The sequence below is a fragment of the Macrobrachium rosenbergii genome, chromosome 11 (assembly GCF_040412425.1).
Source record: "Macrobrachium rosenbergii isolate ZJJX-2024 chromosome 11, ASM4041242v1, whole genome shotgun sequence".
NCBI lineage: Eukaryota > Metazoa > Arthropoda > Malacostraca > Decapoda > Palaemonidae > Macrobrachium > Macrobrachium rosenbergii.
This window is the reverse complement of record NC_089751.1, coordinates 36607022-36625616: the sequence shown is the minus strand read 5'-3', so window position 1 is coordinate 36625616 and position 18595 is coordinate 36607022. Positions and strand designations below refer to the sequence as shown.

The 18595-nt window shown below is 36.3% G+C and overlaps 1 protein-coding gene across 6 annotated transcripts in view; it reads right to left on the bottom strand.

The window, feature by feature from the left end:
- Positions 1–14436: 14436 nt before the first annotated feature.
- Positions 14437–18595, bottom strand: part of dachs (unconventional myosin-IXb-like dachs) — a 409496-nt gene continuing 405337 nt past the window's right edge. For 5 of the 6 annotated variants that reach the window (XM_067111608.1, XM_067111606.1, XM_067111611.1 and 2 more), the window contains 4 exons: positions 18345–18580; positions 17591–17849; positions 16890–16989; positions 14437–16691 (listed from right to left, as the gene is read on the bottom strand). In XM_067111608.1, the coding sequence (XP_066967709.1) occupies positions 16525–16691; positions 16890–16989; positions 17591–17849; positions 18345–18580 (762 nt within the window). In that variant the 3' untranslated portion in view covers positions 14437–16524. The remainder of the gene's footprint in view (positions 16692–16889; positions 16990–17590; positions 17850–18344; positions 18581–18595) is intronic. The other variant, XM_067111607.1, reaches the window with a different exon arrangement.

The window sequence follows — 18595 nt, the reverse complement described above, 5'->3', positions numbered from 1 at the left end:
GAGAGAGAGAGAGAGAGAGAGAGAGAGAGAGAGTGGAGTACGAACGAATTTGCGTAAGTGTTTATTAACCAACCGAAGTTATTATATAGACCATAATGATGTTTTCTTGCTCGATATAATCTGCACCAAGAATTCATGTCTCTGTTTATCGATTAGTCCATTTTCTATTCAAACTATTCGTGCTTGCAAGCATACGAAAGGATTGCTCTCGAGAGCGTTAACCTTCCGGCTCTCAGCAAGCCTCTTTACAATGAGGTTGCTAGCCTCATGCCCTTCTGTACACACTATCTTCGGGTAACCCTCTGGTAAATAATTTACTATTTAGTTCAACAGGGCACTGTGGATTTTGACATCTTACATATAGCCATTTACACGTAACTTTCACACAACTCAATCACTCCAAAATCATTGCCCAATTTTTATCAAAACTTGAAAACTTGTCTCATTTTCTAATTCAATACTCATCCATATACTTTAAAATTCATATTAATTAATGTTATACCATTATAGTTTTTACGGTTTCTACATTCACTTGAGCCTTTATCTCTATCAATCATTTCTGGGAACATCTCCCTCAAAATTACGTAGGTCTGCAGACCTACCTTCCACGCATTAGTCAAAACACTGAAATGGGCTCCAAAACCGTTACTAGCATAACATAAACCTATGCTGCCTTTCCTCATTTAACTTTTTTTTTCCTTTGCATCTTTAGCCGTCACTTCTACGAAGTTCATTCACTCAAAATCTTCTTGGTCTCTCCCAAAAAGAGGGGTGATAACTAAACTGTTTTGTGGTAATGTATACTCCATCCACTCACAAGATTATACACAGGAGCTTTACTGTTTCCCTTTATTACCTTGCAAATGATGCCCTTTCAAGGACACTAGGTGTAAGCAAGCTCCATTTATTACATTACAAATGATGCCCTTTCAAGGACACTAGGTGCAAGCAAGTTCCATTTATTACATTACAGCTGATGCAAGCCAGTTCCATTTATTACCTTGCAACTGATGCCCTTTCAAGGACACTAGGTGTAAGCAAGCTCCATTTATTACATTACAACTGATGCCCTTTCAAGGACACTAGGTGCAAGCAAGTTCCATTTATTACATTACAGCTGATGCAAGCCAGCTCCATTTATTACCTTGCAACTGATGCCCCTTTTCAAGGACACTAGGTGCAAGTAAGTTCCATTTATTACATTACAACTGATGCTCTTTCACGGTCATGAAGCGTACGCAATTTCTCTAAGAAACTGTACCCTGATTTAGTATCTACGAAAGAGGGATATGACCACCAAAGGGGTCCTTTGAGTCATGATCAAGCCATTTGGTGAGCATTTCCTTTCCACTTCCACCATGAAGAAGTGACCAGCTGAATTCAATTCAGTCAGGAAAGACAGAGAAATTGACCCCCGAGCCGGGACTTTCAAAAACATCAACCAATGATGAACAAGTGTGGGCCGCTGACCCATGACATGGCGTGGAAAATGTTTTGTTGCCCAACAGTCCTTCAAAAAGAAGGCATCACGGCGACCCCATATAAAAATGGGAACAATCTGGGGAGAAGAAGAAGAAATAAGCTGAAACCATGGGCATCAGTCAGTCTCACTGAACACTACTTGACAGATACGTTAGAGACAAGCAAGCTGTCTGCAACACGGTTAACGAAAATGTTGTATGTGTATAAATGAAGAATAAGGGCATACAAGGTAAGAAATGTAGCGGCAAAAATACAGCATCAATTAAAATGGATTAATTTTTTCAGGTAATTTGGTGGTATTAAAGTACATTATTTCTATTTACCATCATAAACCTTCTCCTCTACATTCAAAGCTTTTAACTTTCTCCAGTAGTACACTTTCACATTCTTTTACCAGACTGTGAAATTTCTATCCACTACCACCAATTAACGTTAGCCTCCACAAACATCAACCCCTTCACACTTACGTTGTGGCCAGTATTCTTATTCTGTAACTTTATTCCAGTTGATAAACCTTGCTTCACCAGCGAGAAGCTGGAGAAATGAAAGGTGGGCAGGGGCATGGGGCAGGCAACCTCATCCCAAAAGACTTGTCGAGAAAAGGGAAGTTAACTCCCTCTGAAGCCATTCATCCTCACCTGTTTTCGTATGCAACTTTCTCTTAGACTGCTAGACTGCTGACGTGTACGTGTATGTATGTATATATATATATATATATATATATATATATATATATATATATATATATATATATATATATATATATATTATATATGTAGTGTGTGTGTGTAATCAGCTCTTCAAAAGTATTCGGTATTAGAAAACATGGCCTTTGAAAAAAAAAAAAAAGTAAATTAAACTTATAGCACACGTTAACAAAGGTCCGAATAAAAAATAAAGTTACGAAGATTGACAATCTAAAATTGTAACTCTTCAACGGAATACAACAGTCACAAAACGAGTAGCGCTCGATATTCCAAAGGCCTATAATTCGTCACTTACAATCTGTATTTAGCGTAAGAAATTATGATAAACTAATCTAATATTAGCATTACAATAAAGACTAAATATCGCAACAACCTAAATTCTAGACACATTTGACGTTGTGGAAGATCGTCTCTGGGTTGGACAAATCACTTCTATAAACGAATTGGTTTTATACTTGGTGCTAATTCCTTTTGCAGAAAAATAAATGAGTCATGTGCTGTGTGTTTTACATTACTTCACTCTTCCTTCACGATTATAACAACGGAACGTTTCTTTTGTCTATTAAAACAAAGTTTTCAAGCGGCACGACTTGTAAATCTTGTGATTTATAACTGTCATGATAATAAAGCGAACAGTGTCAAAATGTCAGCCGCCACAAGAAAGAAAGAAAGAGAAAGAGAGAAAGTCAGTCACTGTAACTTGTTGACTGCATTACATAATCTGCAATATACATGACATTTCAAAGCACGAGAAGAATTCCACAAATAGATACGTGATGTGAAAGAGCCAATACTGTTTATAAATAGAGCAGGTGACTTACTGTGGTACAGACATAACTCTGCTTGTCTTGTCAAATGATGAGAAGGTGACTTTAATCGTAAATAATAAGACAATTTTGTTAAAGTAGTTCTTTTATGCTATATTCACTGTACGCAATCAACGCTGAGCAACGTAAAGTCGTTTTTTTAAGAGTGTACACGCTGCGATATAATGAGCGTTTGTGTGTGTGTGTATATATATACGAGTATATGTACATATACGTGTGTGTGTGTATGTGTGGTAAGTGTGTATTCTTCATGTAAGTTTGCCATGATTTCGAACATGAATATCTGGATACCAAACAAGGGGTAGAATTAGAAAAGTGATTTTCATTACGGAATACTGCATACTTCACATTTCCCAGGACAGATAACCAAAATCCACTATACCGTTAGCAGAAAACATGATTTATTAAGACAGCCTATAATTCGTAATGAAAAGTTTAAACCACGAATTTACGTTTTATCGAATGAATTCTTTAGGAACTCCTGTAGCTCTGAATATTATTCTACATGGCTTACCTAGAATCAAGAAGGTATTGGAGAGCTCCTCCGATAAAACACTCCCCAACGCCTTGGTATACTACGCACGAAAACACACGTACACACCGGCGCACGCGCGCGCATACGCCATACCAAGCTGTCACGTCGTTCGCCATAAGCGGACGTTTTGCGTCAAAGAGGCGGAAGCAAATCTAATTTGACGCCTACAGAGGAAGCTTGCGCACTCTCTTATGAAAGGGCCACTGACCCCCTTCCTACCATGCTGTCTTCATTAATAACCCTGTAAGGCAGCATTACCTTCTATGCTGCCATATCTCACGTACTGGTGTTTGCATACGAGGTGCCTAGGGGGAAATACCCAAATCGATACCCGCTGTGAAGTTATGCAAGGTTCGGCTGTCCTGAATTACTGGCATAGTTTGCGAAGAGTCGCTGTTTCTTTAACGGAAGAATAAATGAATTGAATTGAATATAGAATTTAGGCCAAAGGCCAAGCACTGGAACCTGTGAGGTCATTCAGAGCTGAAACGGAAATTGACAATAAAAGGTTTGAAAGGTGTAACAGGAGGAAAGCCTCGCAGTTGCGCTATGAATTAATTGTCAGGAGAGGTTGGAAAGTAAGATGGAAGAAAGAGAATATGAAAGGAAGCACAGGAAAAGGAACGAAAGTGGTTGCAGCTAGGGGCCGAAGGCACGCCGCAAAGAACCTTAAACGGGAAACGGAAGAATAAACCCACCGAGTAAGAGAGTTTCTGAATTACGTTTGCCTGCAGTTAGCGTAATTATCTCCTACTTACAACACTACGGGGGTCAGGAGGAAGGTTTAAGTCTAAAGGCTTCTGCAAGCACAGCATACCTATTCTTTATTATTCACTGTCAATGAGATACGTCTGCTTATATGGATCACAATATTTGTATTTCTTCTCTGATATTCACAGGCCTCTCTTTTTACCTTGGGTGTTCACAGCATCCCTTCGGCCCCTAGACGCACCCATTTTTTAGCCTTTTACTTTAGTGGTTGGTTCGTATGCTATTACCGTGTAATATTTCCGCTCGGTTTGTCTCTCTGTTAACATTTATGAATGAATTCTGATATAAGTTGATGGAAACAATAATTGGGGATCATCTCCTCCAACTTTTAGCAATTATCGATGGATAATCGACGATAATTTGTTTACAGGAATAAAGTAAAATTTTCGTCGATATTCACCGGAAGTTGATCATGTTGAATTGAACTGAACGGAACTGAACTGAATGCAGAATTTAGGCCAAAGGCCAAGCACTGGGACCTATGAGGTCATTCAGCGCTGAAACGGAAACTGGCAGTAAAAAGGTTTGAAAGGTGTAACAGGAGGAAAACCTCGCAGTTGCTCTATGAATCAATTGTTAGGAGAGGGTGGAAAGTAAGATGGAAGAAAGAGAATATGTAAGGAGGTACAGTAAAATGAACGAAAGGGGTTGCAGCTAGGATACGAAGGCACGCTGCAAAGAACCTTAAGTAATGCAAACAGTGCCCCGTACGAGGTGCACTGACGGCACTAGCCCTCTACGGGGAAAGTTGATCATGTAGACGGAATCATCCAAATTATATTTTCACAAAATTTCAACAAAATCCGTTAGGCCATTCATAAGATGTTTCCTTACACATCTTGGCAACTGTCGCATGGATATGATTAGTTATGATTAGTAACGGCACCGTTAAACTGGATATGAGTGGACTGCACTTCTTACATATAAATACAGGCTCATTAATAGCACGTCTGCGCCCTCAGGGTGACTACCCACTATTCCTCCAGATAATTATTTACCTCGAAATTAAAAATAATAAAACATCGATCCCACACACAACTATGCAAACGAATGGATCTGAATACATACATTCTTGTATCCAGTGGCATTTCCCTCACGCGTTGTCGATTTATGGAAAAGATTCTCTTCAGATTTTCACAAGAAGTTAATGACAAAATGATGGCAGAACAATCACGGTAACCGAGCCAGACATCCATCATGCTGTGATCCTGTATGAAAATGGAAATGATCTTGACAAAAAACGTCTTCCGGCGACTTACTGAAGCAGAGAAAAGCTCCAACAGCGTTCTTTTCTATCAATAGATGAATAATGTTTGGTATTTCATTCCAAAAATTGTTTTTTTCTGACCACTAACATAAACCGTCTATAAACGTTAAATTCAAGACCGTTGCTGTGTTGAAATAACTAATTTTACTTAATGAGAGAGACGGTTCATAATCATAACGCTATCATTACGTAAATAATTGCCTAACATAAAATTTTATCAGCCCTGTAACAAAAATCTAGGTTTTGTGTTTTTATACAGTTTCTGGAAAGAACTCGAAAACCTTATATATATACATACATACTACATACATAATACATACATACATACATACATACACACACACACACACATATATATATACATATGAGAGAGAGAGAGAGAGAGAGAGAGAGAGAGAGAGAGAGAGAGAGAGAGAGAGAGAGAGAGAGAGAGAGAGCCAAGTCTCCTGTTGAACACCTTGAAAAGCCTGTCTCTCGGGTCATTGACAAAAAAGAAAACGATGAAACTATGTTGACAAAGAAAACGCATACATTGGATGATTGGGGGACTTCTTTTTTTCTGAAGCGGCTTCGAGTTTCTATACAATTTACTGTTCATGACTTGGGTAAGGATTCTGGGGTAGCTAGTGCCTTTTACTTATTTACAGATTGCAACAGAATTACTATATTCCATAAGACAAAATTAATATATAAAATATTCCATACAGATAGAAATATTTAGAAACCCCTACTTAAAATATCTGGAATCTGCTTCTTTTATCTAAATTGAATGCTTATGAGCTTAATGTAAAATTTGAGATATATTGCTTACTTGAAAATGATTTTTTTGTCATCGAATACACAATAATATTACAATTTTTTGTGTGAAAATACTTATAAATTTTTAAGCAGAGACGTATTATGAATTATAATTATCAAAATGGCCTAATTAGGATAACCTTGAATATCTTAATGCATTCAGACAGTAGCAACCAAGGTTATCGCAGCAAATCCTGGACACATGAAAGGGACCTTACAATTCACGCAGAGAAACACAGCAATGTGTACCATGTTACAAAGTCTACATCAGCTCTTATAACAACAACAAGAACAACAACAGAATGAAGTAGTTTTTTTCGGTTAAAAAGGCCCAAAATGACCGAGTTCCTTATCAAAGTTTTCAAATGCTCAAGATGTTAAAGTTATTACAAAGGAAAGAAATCAAGAACATACAAGTTCACAAAGCACTATCAAAGACTATTATTCTCAATGTTACCATGAGAAAATTATACATATACAAATATTTAGGCTGTAAAACAAAACTTTTAGATAAATGCCGTTTAAAATTATACAGTCTGGGAGATCTTATGTTAATTAACGACAAATATTAGTCCTTCAGCAATCAAAATGAAGAATCTACCCGGTCCACTCAATTAAAGATTTTTAGGTCTCCAAAGGATTAATTCTCTCTAAAAATCATAAATAAATCGAATGTCTCTCGTTACCAATCAATACCTACCACTTTCAATGCATTCTTGCTATATGAAAACCTCCCAGCAATATTAAACTTCCCTAATAATTACACTTTTGTTACGACATCTAAAGCAGTACTAATATAGTTTCACCGAAAACACTGCTTCAACTGCCGCTTATCAGCATTGTCTACCCAAAGAAATTAGATTTTCCAGGACGACCCTGTTATCATTTCGTCAAAGGAAATTAGGGAGCATTGTTTACGTTGAAAATGGGAAAGATAAGCATGACAAACTTTTCTGAACTTTCGTCCTAATAGTATTCTGCTCTGTTTAAGCCAACAAGTATAAACTTAGCCAAGAGGTTTGTACAGATGTGTTCTCTATAGTCTGTACATATCAGGAAAGATTTCATATGTATTATGTATATACATATATACATATATACATATATACAGCAGTAAATTTTGCTATACAAAGACCATACAAAAGTTCTTTATATATATATATATATATATATATATATATATATATATATATATATATATATATATATATATATATATATATATATATATTCAACAATGAGCCTTGCCCCATACAAGGGATGTCTGAAACGGTGCTACCATCGGAACTGTCAGCGAGCATTTCTGAATGAGGTTGCTGGCCCTACAGCCTTAGCCATCCCATGCTACAGCCCACTAAACTTAACTGACTTCCATGTGCAAAATCTACTGCTTAGGTCATCAAAGGAACTATACGTTTTTACAGAACGTGTCAACATTGCCCCTCTTCACTAGTGGATGAAGCCCGACTCTGACCAACGCCAATGCACATACAAATTTAAATAATGAATCTAGCCTGGCGGCTAAAAATAATAATAATAACAATAATAATAATAATAATAATAAATAAATAAGTTCCCCTACGAAAGCACGTCTTCACATAGACGAGGCAACGCAAACATCTATGAAATATTTTCATGAAACTGAAAAATATGTACTGAGCTCTATTTTCAACTGGCAATGTGGCTGGGCTCTCGAATAATTCATGGAGCAGAAAAATTTCTGAAAAGCAACTAAAATGCAGGTGCGTAATACCAACTACAGGTGCACTGGAACGAACTTCACTTCAGGGAGAAAATTCTTACTTTGGAAATCCGGGTAATCCGTCTGAATGCGCTCCTGGGACTGTCTGTCGGAAACATTCAATTAATTCATTTCTTGTGAAATTTTCTCACTTTTACCTGTAATAAATGATAGCATTATTATCAAACAAATAAACATAAAATGAATGATAAACAGCAGAAAATGCTGGTAAAATAATCCTCACAATGAAAATTTACATACAGAAAATGCAGGTAAAACAGTCCTCACAATGAAAATTTACATTAAGAGAAAGTAGTTGCCACCAAACCTCTCAAAATTGGACCGAACCATGAACCTAAATTGTGCTGCATGCTCTACATCAGTAGTTTTCCCTTATCCAGAACTGACTGATCGACCAATATTCTTCAAGTCATTGACCAGAGGTGGTAGGTAGAGAAAGGAAACCCTTTCATTCTTCTTACAAGTAGCCTTACGTCACCCCCAGTAACTTCTCTTTTCAGGACAGTGAAAATTTATTTTACACTGATACAGCATAATGGTTTTAAAGAGGGGGAAAAAGGGGGGGGGAGGGAATATGGATTTTTCATTCATAACTAGATGTTTCGATAATGGTTCAATTTTTCGTGCCCGCACATACACACACACACACACACACACACACACACACACACACACACACACACACACACACACACACACACACACACACAGAGAGAGGGGGGGGGGTGTAGCTCCAAACAGGGCGCAAGATAAACTTCACTACCATGATTGCGGATGAACCTTCAAGGCAGAAGGTTTCTACGGTACCAGTACAAGAATGTGTCTATAGCCTCAGCACTTATCCACAAAAAATGACTCTTCAGCATCACCAAGACCAACACCTTACACAAGGTCTAGACTTTGACCTAACTCACAATCTGAGAAACCTCTGTTTCGTATATACTATCCTTCCTGGATATTAAGACCCTTCGGTTCCAACACATCTTTCCACTAAGTAACCTGAACTGACTCGGTCTCCATCTTCCTAATACTTACGAATTACAGCGTTTTCATAAACTCATTATCATTCATTCTCAAAATACTATGATTCGCATTTTAGCAATAGTAGCAATAATGCATTATACTTCAGCGTATGCTGCATATATATCAAACTACTTTTAAAAATATATACATGGGTTAACAATCACAATTCACGACAAACCAAAGTTAGTTTTATCATTTTGATCGCCACAGACATATTATGTTACTAGTGACAACTTTCTTGAGTTAAAAGTAACATGCCGGGTAAAATTTTCCGAACCATAATACTTTCATCGACGCACCTCCACAGCAATTTCATCTCAAAAGCTTCTACTTTTTTTTTTATTTGCATAAAAACCTGCTAAGGGGAATTACCCCAATACCCCTTCGCTCATACCAACATGTCTCCATAGGCATTCCCCAGCTCTTCCGAACTTTTCGCAGAAATCATGCTACCTTCATTGCTTCAACTGTTAAACGATTATCTTCTCTAATTACTGTAAAACACTTATGCAAATCAACCACTTCCTTTATTGCACTGTCCCTACTATCAATCTTTGTGTAAATCAATCGCAACCTCTAATCTTACAAACACTCAAATTATGTCTCCAGACTTTGTATCAACTCCCATCACCTATCCCTTTGTACAAAGTTTCCTCTCACTCATTCCTCGGGAACCTTTCCTTTGTTCAAACATGATTCACTCTGCTATACCACTAAGTTACACTACCACCACCATGCCACATCACGTCTTACAATCCTGTTAACTTCTAACTTTCCTTAGTTCTTCAGTCTTTTAATTGTTCTGTATACAACCGCAGCAGTCACTTTTACGAGCATCCTCAAATTTACATTACCCCTCTTCCATATTTACATTATTCATTTCATTTCTACCTCTTCTTGCTTCCTTCCAGTAACTTTTAATATACAGCCGAACACATATAAATACTTGTATGGTCAGGGGACAAGCGCCTCTCTAGACAATCTAGAGCCAAGTGGAATCAGCCAAGTGGCTGCTGACAACTCAGCTAGTAGACCTAGGCGCCCCGCCCCGCCCCCACCTCAAACCCAAACAGCATCCCTAGCTCACGGGGATAGTAAGATCGTTTTACTTTCCGTGAAAAATCGGGACCACCATACTATGAAGTCCAGGTGAAGCCACTAGCTACCATGATCCTGATGAACTATCTTAAACCTACAACACTCTCTTCTGCCCTACAACTTTTTCTCATTTGTCTATATGTTTATTTTTCTTTAGTAAGCCTTCAATCTTATCATCTCAGCATCCATTTCTGTTTCCTCCTTCCTGGGCGTTGATGATATTAAGCTTACTCCTGTTCCACTGGCCCACTCTTGATCCACAGTTCTCATTAAACTTTTTCCACATGGACATGTAAAAACCTCAGTCTATTTTTAAACATCTTCATATGTTACTTTTACTTCTTTCTTATCACATACACGTCTTAATTTCATTTGAACCACATTGTAAATCTTTTCTCTCAATGTGCCTTTTACGTCCATTTTGCCCTTAACAACTAATGATCAAATGTACGTTCTCACTGTTACATCCCCAAGTAACTATTACAACTATTTTGTTCTAGCGGCACTCAGTCTGCCAAACTCATTTCGTTGCCCTTTCCTCTTGAGCAGAAATTATCAATATGTGTTACCTTTTGTTTTAAATCACATTATTTTCAGAAAAAAAAAATCCACAAAAATCCCTCCATACAGGACGGTCATTACAGGCGCTTCAAAATGACAAATTACATCTCTTCTCTGCCATCGGTTTTCAAATCTCCATGATTTAGCGAGACTGCAACCGTGCCCTAGGTCATTCAGTGACTTCATACTAAGCAGTGCGCCGATAAAACTGCTGTCATCCTTCCGCAACCTACTGAGATTAGAGTAACATTTTCGTACCACCCAGTGTGGCGACAAATCTGTTTAATTTTCCGTACCCTACTGGAGTTCAAGTGAGAACAAAGAAAATCTTAAACTAAAGTAAATGAATCCATTGGGATATATTTATTCGCATTTCCTGAGGGGTACATAGGGGTCTGAGACTAGAATATTTTCAATGTAGAAAATCGGTAATTTTCATTTCAGTTCTCAACGTAGCCTCGTGAGTCAAATATCTTGAACTTGATCTCTGTTGTGAAGTTACCAAATATTCTCCCAAAATATAGGTTCTACCATCTCATTTACATTTAGTCTACACATTAGTTATTAATACATTCAATATGAAATTTTTGTATGATCTCTAAACATATACATTTCAGCATAAGTACAATAATTATGATTTAACCACTTTTACCCATATTCTTACGGCTACAGTCCTCATGTTCCTGTCTACCAGGTGGTAAACCGGAACATAAAGACTGGGTACTCCTTTATTAGCACATCCAAGGGTGTGTTAGTGTGCACGAGCTTTTTACGTTAATTTGAGCTCATGACATCATTGGTAGCTATGAGCAGTTCCGCAATTGTTTTGATTATATATAATACAACAATAATCTAGGACATATAAAAGACTTCGTACATAAGAATGTCATAATAACGCTATCAAGAACGATTGGCCAATCTCCACAGAAAAAACACCGAACTGATCATGAATGCTTGTAAAACAAATTGAATACTTTTTACCTCAGTTCACATCAGCGCTTTATGAGCCAATATCTACAGTAATAAAAACCAGAATATTCCGAGATCAAAGTGTGAAATTAGAGTTGCAAATGCGAACTATTACAGTTTGGAGTTAATTTAATGGTAAACACCTTTGCGATTAACGAAAACATCGTAATTCATTGGTAAAATCACGATGCCATTTAATCTCTAATCATTCAATCACTCCTTGGTAATTCTTACGGAGAATATCAGTGTGACGTACAAACACAAGAGTTTCTAATAAGATTTTCCCTCTGTAAAGATGGTGTCTTACGGGTAAGTTTTCCAGCGTATTTTACTGCCTGCCTGTACCAACGTAACTATCAGTTTTAATAGATTGGTACAATCGAAGCTGCGTGTTCGTCACACTGATGACGCGCAAGAGATAAGCTGGATAACTAAATCTCTGTAGCCAGCTTAACGTACTAGCATAGATGATAATTGTATATTTCATTACTGGCTACTACTGTAGTCAAACTTTTAGCGGTAACGGGCTAGATGTTGAGACGTTCTCTTGTACAAACGTTCAGTAACAAAACGTGTCAACTTTCACTTACCAGCTTGTAGGCTGAGCTTCTGTGAGGTACTCTGCATAGCGTTCACATCCAGGTAAAGTATGAGTAAGGCTACATAACACTGTTTTTCTTACTGAACAAGATTAATCCTAAAATCACAGAGATTAACGGCAGATGCCAATGTCCACACTACAAGTTCGGCCTTTTGTTTACAGATTCAATGACCGGCAATGAATCCGTAGTAGCGGAAACATTCTTGGTGGTTGCCATGATGTGTGTTACGCAAACGTACTCTTTCGCGCGCTCTCTTCTTTTAAGGTATATATTCTGTGTACAAAGCATGCGCATACTTTACTTGACCTCATTTTCACTGTCTATCCCTTCTCATATATGCATATATATATATATATATATATATATATATATATATATATATATATATATATATATATATATATATATATATATATATATTATACGCAAGTGCATTTATATATGTATAACGTGTATTAGGCGAATAGATGTAGTAGCCTAACCTCTTTGGCCACATTGCGAGATGAACTTAGCCTTCGTAGCAGCAACTGTTGAGTGGTAGCCTACAGTGCTAACCTCTTGTTTACAAAGTCCGTCGATGGCTCCCAGGCTACAGCCCACCCAGATGTAAACGGGTATCGGCATCCCCTGGTGTTAAGATATATATCAATTGAATTCAGTGTAGTTTGGGAATTACTCCCAAAGAAGTACTCCTACCCTTATCAAGATTTGAACCTCATCCTTTTGGTTTTGAACATGGAGTGCGGTGACTTTGATGAATAAACACATCTGGAAATTAAACTATACTCTGTGTGCAAGTTATTTCCAGAATAGAGTGAATTCAAAATTAATGGGTTATTTTTGGCTTAATATTCATATGTTTGACACTGTAATAAGTAAAATTAATGACAACGCAATTACACCCACATATGTATATATTTTTCTCAACACTGCCAGTGGTGTGGCTGGCTTTCCATTAGTGGGGACCTAGGCGGGTCCAAAGAAAATTACACAAAACTAATGTACCAATTTTGTAATTAGTAAAATATACTAGTCTCGAATGTATATATTCATGTGAATGAAGCAAAATAATACTGTAGTAGTAGTAATTAGTAAGCCTGTATTTGAAATTATAGAGCTCAATTTTCAATTAATTTTCAACTCTTAGTGTATGCAAATGTATCAATACTGTTATGTAAATTTCCTCACAACCTTATATTCAACGCTAGCCAAATTTCTGTTATCAAGTTTTAATTTTCAACTATAGTACAGTATAATGTCCTTGTCATGTAAATATATCAAAATAGTGCATATCATCAATAACATAAGACTTATGACCCTCCAGAATCTCTTCAAAATTTCAGCCTACCCCATTCCCTCTTCTTCATCTCCTCTCCCTGGAAATTAACTCTAAGCAGCAGTAGCAAATTGCATTGCACTTATTCAAAACTGTAACTGTAGTTTCAGTCACTTCATACATAAGTTGATAACATTAAGTTGGATCAAAATATCATTAACAAACATGTCATTTGTGTTAAGAACCTATAACTATAATTCTGCTTTTGACCACCAAAGGGTTAAAGTTTGGCTACAAAGTGAGTTTCAACTGCAGGGGCCGACCCCCCTGCCCCCCACATATCAACGCCAGTGAACATTCCACCATTTTTCCATTAATGGAGCTGGCACCAGAGAAAAAGCTTCGCAAGTATTTTAACAATTTGAATATGGGTACAACCCCCTTGCATGAAGCTTTTGAAATATTAGCTACTTCACACCTTCAGCAGAGAGCTAATTAACAGTGAAAAAGTATCTCTCCCTACCATGGTAACTGCTGCCAAGACCTTTCCAGTGAATATTAAAACTTCCTTTTTTCTCCACTGACATATGGAACTTTTGCAAAGCATGTAGTTGAATGCTAGGGCACCTTAAAATTGGTTTAAAATTTTTCATAGTTCATTGTGTCTTTCTTATGGTAACTTCTATTTGGCTTACTTCCTAGTGCTGTTTCAAGCACTTTATTAATCCTGAAAGTCAAAGGTAAGCATATGAAGTACACAAGTTTTATAAGTTTTTATTTACACTGTATTTTTGGACATATTTGCACTTAGAGATGCAGATTTCCAAAATATATCTATACTTATACAAGTTTTAACTCATCAGAAAAACAACCTAAATGTTAGGACTGATCCTATTCCAAGTAAGATTATTTTCCTGATTTAGGTTACTCTTAATAAAAGAAATTCTCTTTTGCACATCAATGACCTTTAATCTAACAAGACTGTTCTGTGGAAATACGAATAATTATCTAAAGTACATATGCAGTTATTTTCTATTAATTTAAAAATGTATCAACAAATATTGTTTAAAAAATTGCTTGTAATTTTTTAAAACCTTGTTGAAGTTAGGAATTTTCACAATTAAGTAGAATAATTTATTGTACTGTACTTGATAGGTTCCCATTAAATTAATTCAGTAATTATTACACCATAAAAAACTATTTATTGTAATAGCTTAACTGAGTTATTATATTTTACCGGTTACTTTTAGAAAAAAGAGATTAATCATTAACTTCTGTAGCATTAGAATCTGATTAACAAAATAGGTTGTAATAAGGAAAAGAAGTCTTGGTCATTTTCTGTATTAAGAATAATTTCTTAAGCCTATTTGGCACTTGAGCGATCCAATGAAATGTAAACAGAAGAATATTTTACACTATGTAAAGATGTGTATATAAATATGTGTCATTTATGAATGTACTGTGTTTGTGTTAATATTCATGTTTTCATATAAATGTATATACACTCTTCATACCTGCCGTGCTTTATTAAATATCAAAATAATTAGAACCAGTTACATTTTAATTCTCATTTTTCTTTTGCTCTATTCCAGGAAAATTACTCCCAGAATTCAGTTACGTGCTTTTCTTCATGCGAGTCTTGTTCCTACATAGTGACAAAGGGTATGTCAAAATAAATTTTTAATTATTATGAAGTATTTTACAAACAACTAATGAGTATGCCATGTATTAGTAAACAGTCCACATATACATTATCTACACTGGTATATACACCATTGAGCACTTCCTCTTGTATTTGTGGCCTCATGTGGAAGCTTCCAGAAAATTACAACTGGAAGAAGTGTGAAAAGACAAAGAACAAAGAGATGCGAGTCAGAGGCCTTAATGTATGATGATAGTGAGAAATTTAATTCTAAATAAACCAAATGTATAATTTTAGTATCTAAAGTAAAAACTCGAGTACATGATCCTACTCTGATAACCAAAATCATTTAATACTTTACATGACGTTTTATAAATATCTACAGTTATAAAAAGTAAAAAAAATGCTTTGGTTTGCATATAGAAACTAAGTACAGATTTTAAATAAGTAAAGTACCAAATCCATTAAATTAATTAAATATGGTGATGAGATAGAAACAATGAAAAGAATGAAGAGCTGAAAATCATAATACTGTATGTCACTTCTGTACAGACTGAAATAGGACAGATGATCAAGGATAGGAGAGTTGGTGAAGTCACAGAGAGCAGCAGACGACAACACTGGTTCTAAAAGCATGTAGCACCAAGGTCAACTTAGGTTCAAATGCATTTATCTTGAATATCAGTTACTAGTTCATACATTCTTCACTATATAGGAGTTAAGATTCACAGAGCTCCTTTGCATACAAAATTAACGAGGTATATCAATAAACTTATAAAATACCTAACAATTATTGGCACATACAGTACATGATACTATTTACATAATTTGCTCAAACTGTGTGGAACACTGATTGTGGGTGCAAGTCATGGTAATTTGCTTTGATACACTGGCTGTCTTTTCCATGTACAGTTCCCAAGGCAGCTTCAACAGCACAAGTTATCATTCCAGTTCCAATACTTTTTCATAGTTCAACCCACAATATCAACCACACCCCAACACGGACCAAAATTGCCTGAGTTTAGTTAAAAGTTTGCATGGAACCATTTATAATAAGGCATTAACAGTTTTGTTTACTAACTCTAGTACCAGTGTTTCACATCCAGCAGACATCAACACTTAACAAATTATCTAATGCCTCTTCACACAACTTCAACAACCACTTCATTTATGGCAGTCAAGTTCTTCACTCTCACAGCACAGCTCATATATTTACCCCTGGCTGAGCAGAGGGTTTGAGCTCCATGTATTGAAAAGGTACATGAACGGAATGTCCTTGGTGATCAACAAGTAAATGTCCACGACGAGGGGAAGCTCCTATGACAACTACCGATTCTCCCTTCATTAGAACAGTTTCTCCTCCACCATCTTCTGTAAGTTACAATATTACAGGAAAACAATTGAGAACATTTGCTTTTAGAAGCAATGAAGTATAAATTAAGCAGTGTAAGTCAGTTTTCCCAAAAATGTCTTTCTTACTTATAACAAATCAATGATGAATATGTACAGTATACACCCATGGTGAGATACTTTGATCTAACATTCATCATAACACTGATGTGAACCTACCTGGAAAATTCATTTTCATAAGTCTTGTTTGAGGATACCCCATTTTATGATTTCCAGTTATGGTATAAGATCTGCTTGGAGGGACTGGAGGAGGACGTTCCTGGCGTAAAAATAATAGTGATCATTATTATACAAGCATTTTTAATTACCAGAATAAAACTAATTGAGATAATCCCAAAAAATGTGAATGATTTAAGGCACTCAAAGCTATTACCACTGTAATACTGTACTTTTATATAGCACAAACAAATAATGTTATTCATTCATGCACAGTAAATTTAGTGCACAATAAGTTTAAATTGTTACATGATTATGAAACATACATATCTTAGTCAAATAAATATTTCTGTACTTCAAAGGAGTCCAAATATAAAAGTACCATTTCTACATAAACTATTGCAAGTACTGGACTTAATATTGATCACGTTTAGTTACTTATTTCCCTACAGAAAACAGATGAAGACCTTGATATGATGGGAAGTCAGGCAGAAAGTGCACAAGACAGAGAAGAGGGAGGAGGACCTATTTTATGTCTGACCCAACAGAAGGAAGAAAATAGCATAAAAATGTTTATGGTCATGATGATGCTTGCAACAATACTACTCTCATAGTACCCACCAAGAAAGTCGATGAACAAGAGAACACAGCTGTATAGTGCAGATACAGATTGTAAATATGAAAAGTTCCATCCTTAAACCTACCAAATCTAAACCAAAGAGTGAGCAGGTTTGCTGAATCGTTTTCTGGTCACAGCGATCCATAACATCAGGGGGTGGAGTGCCGGCTATAGGCTGCGGCCGAGGGCGAACAGTACGTGAGCGAGCCCTCAACTCCAAATTGCGCTTAAGGGTGGGCCAACGCCGTCTAAAGTGCCAACCACGCCATACAGCTTGAATCAGAGTGGCTGCCCTGTGTCTTGTCTCAATTCGTAACATTTCTAACTGCTGCCTAGCACCCTCACTACAGAAGGTAATAGAGAAAATCAGATAAATACACAGTATATTAATAAAAATAACATTTAACGTTATTTTCCATTGATACTAAAAATCATTATCAGGTTTCATTACAAAATTATCTGGCAGAAATTTGTATTCTTAAAAATTCTTTGTAAAGAGTTTTATCTCCATCACTGCAGTTAGACAAACAAGCCTTTCTAGGATAAAAGAGGTTTACATGACCTACAGTTTTTTCTATACTCTATATGGAAAAATCAATCAATTTTTATTCAAGATAATGATTCTACATGCAATAAAAATGTCCTATAAGAGCAGCTAGTAATAACTGGTGATGAATTATACCTTGTAAGTGACAAACTATGTTTTTTCATTAAAAAAAGACAGAATTCAAAGCTCCCTATTTCCTCTCTAATTCTTTCTAGTCTCTGAAGCCTTTTCTTATTATATTTAACGTACAAGGCCAAACAAAAAATCATTTCAATATATTCTAATACTGTACCTCAAGAATATATGTCGCTTTCCCAATGCCCACTGGATAGCAACAGTAGATGACTTGCTAATGTCCTCAAGGGATCTCATAAAATATTCAAGTATAAGCTTACAATCATCCACTGTCTTATCTTCAATGCGACGCAATTTCTTGAAAGGAGCTAGTAGACGGTAGCGCATGTTGAAAGTTTTGAAACGCATTCGATGTGGATAACCACCAGCCATTAAGTTGACAGTTTCCAAGACCTGAATTTCAAAAAT